The sequence below is a fragment of the Cricetulus griseus genome (genome assembly GCF_003668045.3).
Source record: "Cricetulus griseus strain 17A/GY chromosome 1 unlocalized genomic scaffold, alternate assembly CriGri-PICRH-1.0 chr1_0, whole genome shotgun sequence".
Lineage (NCBI taxonomy): Eukaryota > Metazoa > Chordata > Mammalia > Rodentia > Cricetidae > Cricetulus > Cricetulus griseus.
This window is the reverse complement of record NW_023276806.1, coordinates 230,312,205-230,317,444: the sequence shown is the minus strand read 5'-3', so window position 1 is coordinate 230,317,444 and position 5,240 is coordinate 230,312,205. Positions and strand designations below refer to the sequence as shown.

At 56.0% G+C, this 5,240-nt stretch overlaps 1 protein-coding gene across 1 annotated transcript in view; it reads right to left on the bottom strand.

The window, feature by feature from the left end:
* Positions 1-740: 740 nt before the first annotated feature.
* LOC100761373 (rano class II histocompatibility antigen, A beta chain) overlaps positions 741-5,240 on the bottom strand; it is a 7,024-nt gene continuing 2,524 nt past the window's right edge. The window contains exons 2-6 of the mRNA XM_035451424.1: positions 4,895-5,167; positions 2,990-3,271; positions 2,386-2,496; positions 1,299-1,369; positions 741-794 (exon numbers count right to left, since the gene is read on the bottom strand). Of these exons, the coding sequence (XP_035307315.1) occupies positions 741-794; positions 1,299-1,369; positions 2,386-2,496; positions 2,990-3,271; positions 4,895-5,167 (791 nt within the window). The remainder of the gene's footprint in view (positions 795-1,298; positions 1,370-2,385; positions 2,497-2,989; positions 3,272-4,894; positions 5,168-5,240) is intronic.

The following is a 5,240-nucleotide window of genomic DNA, read 5'->3' as shown; positions in this document are numbered from 1 at the left end:
ACTTCTGAAGTGAATCCTAGTTTCCTTACAACATCAACAAAATAAGATTAAGTTAGATTTTTATCATTTGCAACCACAAAAATTACTTATATTATTGACAGTAATCTTTAAAAAATGTAAGTGAGCTTAAATCAATGTGACTTCACAGGACACATTTGAAACACCAGCAATGAGAGGTCATGGCATCTGTCCCCAACAATCCTAAGTGTTTAGTTGCACTGTCCTCACCAATCTGAGAGAGGCTGTGGTGGTGTGAGAACAGGACACTGAACAGCAAAAGTACGAGCCGTGAAGATGACACAGCAGGTTCCTGTCTCCTCTCCCAACCCACCCCACATGGAGCCCAGATGCTTCAGATCCTCTTTGGACCAGAGACCTCTACTTCCAGGCACTTTGGCTGGGTCACCTCACTCACCTCTGCCCAGTTAAAGAGACTCAGGATGTATATAATTCAGAATCATGTTTAATTATGAAAAAGAGGCAAATGTTTTCAGTGTATCTCTTCAGCAGCCTGTGTGGGGCAGTGGAAACAGAAGGCCTGGGGTCTGAATAGACTGTGCTGCAGTACACAGACTGTCTCTGGAATCAGCCCAGGAGCAGAGCCAAAGACAGAGAGCCTTGGGGCATTGAGGATCACAAGAGCTGAGCTGCTAAGTACACTGGCACCATGCTAGACTCTGAATCAGAGAGGGACAGGCAGGCTGGCACAGACAGGAACTCAAGGCAGGGACAGGCAGGTCTTACAGTGCAACAGCCAACTTCATCAAACACTCTCGTGAATCACTGTAGGAGCCCTGTGGGAGACAGAGAGAGGGAGTGGTCACAAAAGGAACCCTGGAGATGCCTGACTCTTCTTCTGGATCCCACAGAGTTAGACCAGGCCACGCCACCACCTTCCCCATCACCTGTGCAAAGGTAAAAAGCAGCTAAAGGGACACACAGCGTCACAGGACACAAATGTGTGTGGGGTGGAAGAGAAGCCACCACCCCCAGGGAATATGAAGCATCGATCTTTTTGGTAAGTTGGAGGGATTCATTAGTCTCTTCTGCAGGACTGCCAGCCTCTTCAGGCCACCATCAATGTCACAGTGTCCAGTGTGGGGCACAGAGAAGGCTACACCTTAGTGTCTAAACCCAAGGCACCACCCAAGTGATGGTGGTGAAGTCCTGCTTGGGGACAACCTCTGGAGCTTCCTGCAGACACAGACTGTGACACCAGCTGTGACACTCTCAACCCCACAGCAGACAGACTGTGAACCGACTATGTCAGCTACACCACCTCAGGCCCTCCCTCACACCCACACCCCTGCACCACCCCCCAGATAAGGGCTGAAGTATTTATTACCTGCTGGAGGAGGCCCACGAGGTCCTACAAAAGGAAGTCACAGAGAAAGGTCTTGTCAGAAAACAGGGGTCTCTCACAAGGCCCAAGGGGCAACAGGACCTGAGGCTTAGCTGAAGTTATTCTCTCATCCTGTGTTCACTGAGACCCTGAGCACCCCCGAAATGGATGAAGCTCCCACCAGAAGGAGGGAAAGCAAGGCCCAAGCTCTCTCAGGGGAAAGGAGGCAGTGGTGGACAGTGGTGGACAATGGTGGAGTCCCAGGATGGGCTCCACCATGGCTCTGTGGCAGTCACACAACCAGCAAAGTCAGATTCCGGTGTCCCCCATGGGGTCTCCTGGGTCCTCCCACCCCCAAACCAGCTCCTCCCCCAGACCAGCTCCTCCCCCAGACCAGCTCCTCCCCTCAGCCCAGCTCCCCCCCAGCCCAGCTCCTCCCCCAGACCAGCTCCTCCCCTCAGCCCAGCTCCTCCCCAGCCCAGCTCCTCCCCTCAGCCCAGCTCCTCCTCAGCTCCTCCCAGCCCAGCTCCTCCCAGCCCAGCTCCTCCCTCAGCCCAGCTCCTCCCTCAGCCCAGCTCCTCCAGCTCCTCAGCCCAGCTCCTCCTCCAGCCCAGCTCCTCAGCTCCTCCCAGACCCTCCTCCCCTCAGCCCAGCTCCTCCCCTCAGCCCAGCTCCCCCCCAGCCAGCTCCTCCAGCTCCTCCCTCAGCCCAGCTCCTCAGCCCAGCTCCTCCCCAGAGCTCCTCCCTCAGCCCAGCTCCTCCTCCCAGCCCAGCTCCTCCCCTCAGCCCAGCTCCTCCCCTCAGCCCAGCTCCTCCCCAGCCCAGCTCCTCAGCTCCCCAGACCAGCTCCTCCCTCAGCCCAGCTCCCCAGCCCAGCTCCTCCCCTCAGCCCAGCTCCCCCCAAACCAGCTCCTCCCCCAGCCCAGCTCCTCCCCAGCCCAGCTCCTCCCCAGCCCAGCTCCTCCCCTCAGCCCAGCTCCTCCCCAGCCCAGCTCCTCCCCCCAGCACAGCCCCCACCACCCCAGTTTCCCCAGAGTCCTCACCCTTCTGGCTCCTGTGACGGATGAACAGCCCCAGCCCGAGGAAGATCAGCCCCAGCACGAAGCCCCCGATGCCGCTCAGCATCTTGCTCTGGGCAGACTCGGACTGTGCGCCTGGGGAGCAGAGAGAGCCTGAGTGCCAGCTTTGTCCCCACACACCCTGACTGAGACCTAAAGTCCAGCTTGAGTTGTAAAATGTGGAGGGGCTGGGAGGACCCAGTTCTCTACTCTGACTTTAACCACGGCAAGGAAGAGCTAGGAGATTGAACACAGTGATGAGGAGAATGAGCAGGGGTGAGCAGAACACAGCAGTGAGTGGGAGGGGATAAGTGGACATTTTCACCTCACAGACATGTCTATAATCTTAGGACAAAATATGTAGTTAACAGCTATCATTGCCAATTCCTCTGGGTGTTAGGGATGGGTTCCAGGGCCCGGTGTATGTAGTATTTGGAAAGTCAATTAGGTCAGGGTTCTCTTGATATCCTTACTCTAGTGGAACCAGACTGCACAGGACAATGATGGGGTTGGTGGCATAGGAGGGATGGGATAATTACTAAAATCCTGTGTCATGTGGGGCCCATAGTGAAATAAAAGTTCCCCTTACTCCACTCCACAGAGACCGGGCTCTGCAGGCTGGGGTGCTCCACATGGCAGGTGTAGACGTCTCCCCGCTGAGGGGTCATCTCCAGCATGACCAGGACCTGGTAGGTCCAGTCCCCGTTCTGAATAACCTTCGTGGACACGACCCCCACCGTCTCCTCCTGGCCATTCCGGAACCAGCGCACTTTGATCCGGGCTGGGTAGAAATCTGTCACCGAGCAGACCAGCAGGTTGTGGTGGTTGAGGGCCTCTGTCTTAGTCAGGTAGACGGCCACTTTGGGCTGCTCTAGGGGAACAGAGGAGAAAAGACAGTGAGGTGAGGGGGTCACGTGGACAGGGAGAGGTGAGTGAGATGGGGGGCCATGTGAAGACTCCGGGGGAAGAGACAGGTGGGAATGTCTGGGCCTGGACTTCAATATTGAATGAAGACTAACTCCACAAATATAAACTTAACGGTCACTAGAAAAGTAAGAGTGAGTCACCCTGCTCTTATATAGCATGAAATGTATTAAGACAAAAGAAAAAATGATTGTGATTTCAAGTTTACAATTTTTAAGAAAAAAGCTGCAAAAAAAACTCAAGTACAACATCACCTCCTTCATCCACTCAGACTGTCACGCACAATCCCACAGACATCTTTCCCAACTTTGTGTCAGCTACGCCAGAAGCCTGCTCGCTCGCTTACCCCTTCAGGGTGAAAACAGCGTATGTACTTAGTGTGTTTCGTGAATTGAGGACACACTATGTTCTCTCATTTCCTCCTCCCCCGTTTTCTTTCCCTGTCGCCACCACTGCGTTCCCTTGAGGTGAGGAAGTAACTGCCAATGGGACCAAACAACTGACTGTTTCAGTTGAATAACAAGGTCACCCAGGAAGCAAGAGAGGAGAACATAAGCAGCCTTGAGTTAACTGTTCATATAGTTGTAATGTATGACATAAAATCTGAACATGAGGCCTAACAAGCCCCTTTAATTGACATCACATCTAAGGGGCTCTCGGAGTGTCTGTCAGGGAGTGGAAGTGAGCCAAGGAAGGCAATGTCTATGGGATTCCTGACTGGCTTCAGTGAAAGCTTCAGAGGCGATCCCAGCAGTGTCCTCTGAGAGGAGCTAAAGTACCACACATAGCAAAGGCCTCCTCCAGGATGTGGCCGGTCCTCATGAAATAGAGCTAGGATCCCTTAAAGAAACTGCTAGTTAGCAGAGCATGGTGTCGTGTGCCTTTAATCCCAGCATTCAGCAAAGGCAGGAGGATCTTAGTGAGTTGGAGACCAGCCTAATCTACAGAGCGAGTTCCAGGACAGCCAGGACTACATAGAGAAACTCTGTCTTGAAACACCAAAAAGAAAGGGGGGAGGGGGAAGAAAGAAAAAAGAAAGAAAGGGAGGGAGGAAGGAAGGAAGAGAAAGAAAGAGACTGCTTTGGGGGGGGCGGTAGGGGGCAGGTAAAGTGCAGCCGTCCTCCCCTCAGGAAAGGCAGCCTCGGGGCTGCAAAGAGCCAGGCAGGAAACATCTGCCCAAGACTACCTCGGCCTCAAAGTCGCCAAAAGTTAAAACACATCCTTAGAAGGCCCTGAGTGGCCTCTCCCCGCTTAGCTCCCCGGCACTGAATCCTTTCCCGGCTGCGGGACTTGCAGCAGAGCCGGGGTCAGAGGGCAGCGTGGGCCGCCCAGGGCGTAGGTCAAAGGGCAAAGGTGAGGAAGGAGAGAGACTCCGGGGAGGGCTGTGTGTGCGGGGCCCACAATGGCTGTGGCGGCTGCTCCGGCGGGGACTCTGGCTGCGGGGTCCCCGGGGTCCCCGGGCCCGCCCCGGTCCCGCCCCTGGTCTCGCCCCCGCGGACACGCCCCCGCGGACACGCCCCCGCGGACACGCCCCCGCGGACACGCCTCCGCGGCCCCGCCCCGCGCTCACCTCTCCGCCGCAGGGAGGTGGTGGTTTCCGTCTGCTCGTAGTTGTGTCTGCAAACCGTCTCCATCTCCGCCCGCTTCTGCTCCAGGACCTCCTTCTGGCTGTTGAAGTCCTCGGCCCACGACCGCCCCAGCTCGGTCACCGCGCGGAACTCGTCCACGTTGCTGTCGAAGCGCACGAACTCCTCCCGGTTGTAGATGTATCTGTTCACAAGCCGCATGCGCTGCGTCCCGTTGGTGTAGTAGCACAGGCCCTTGAACTGGAACACGGAATCCCCTGCGGACGGACGGACGGACGGACGGACGCGGTCAGCCCCGGACCCCGGGCAGCCCGACAGGGGAGGACGCGA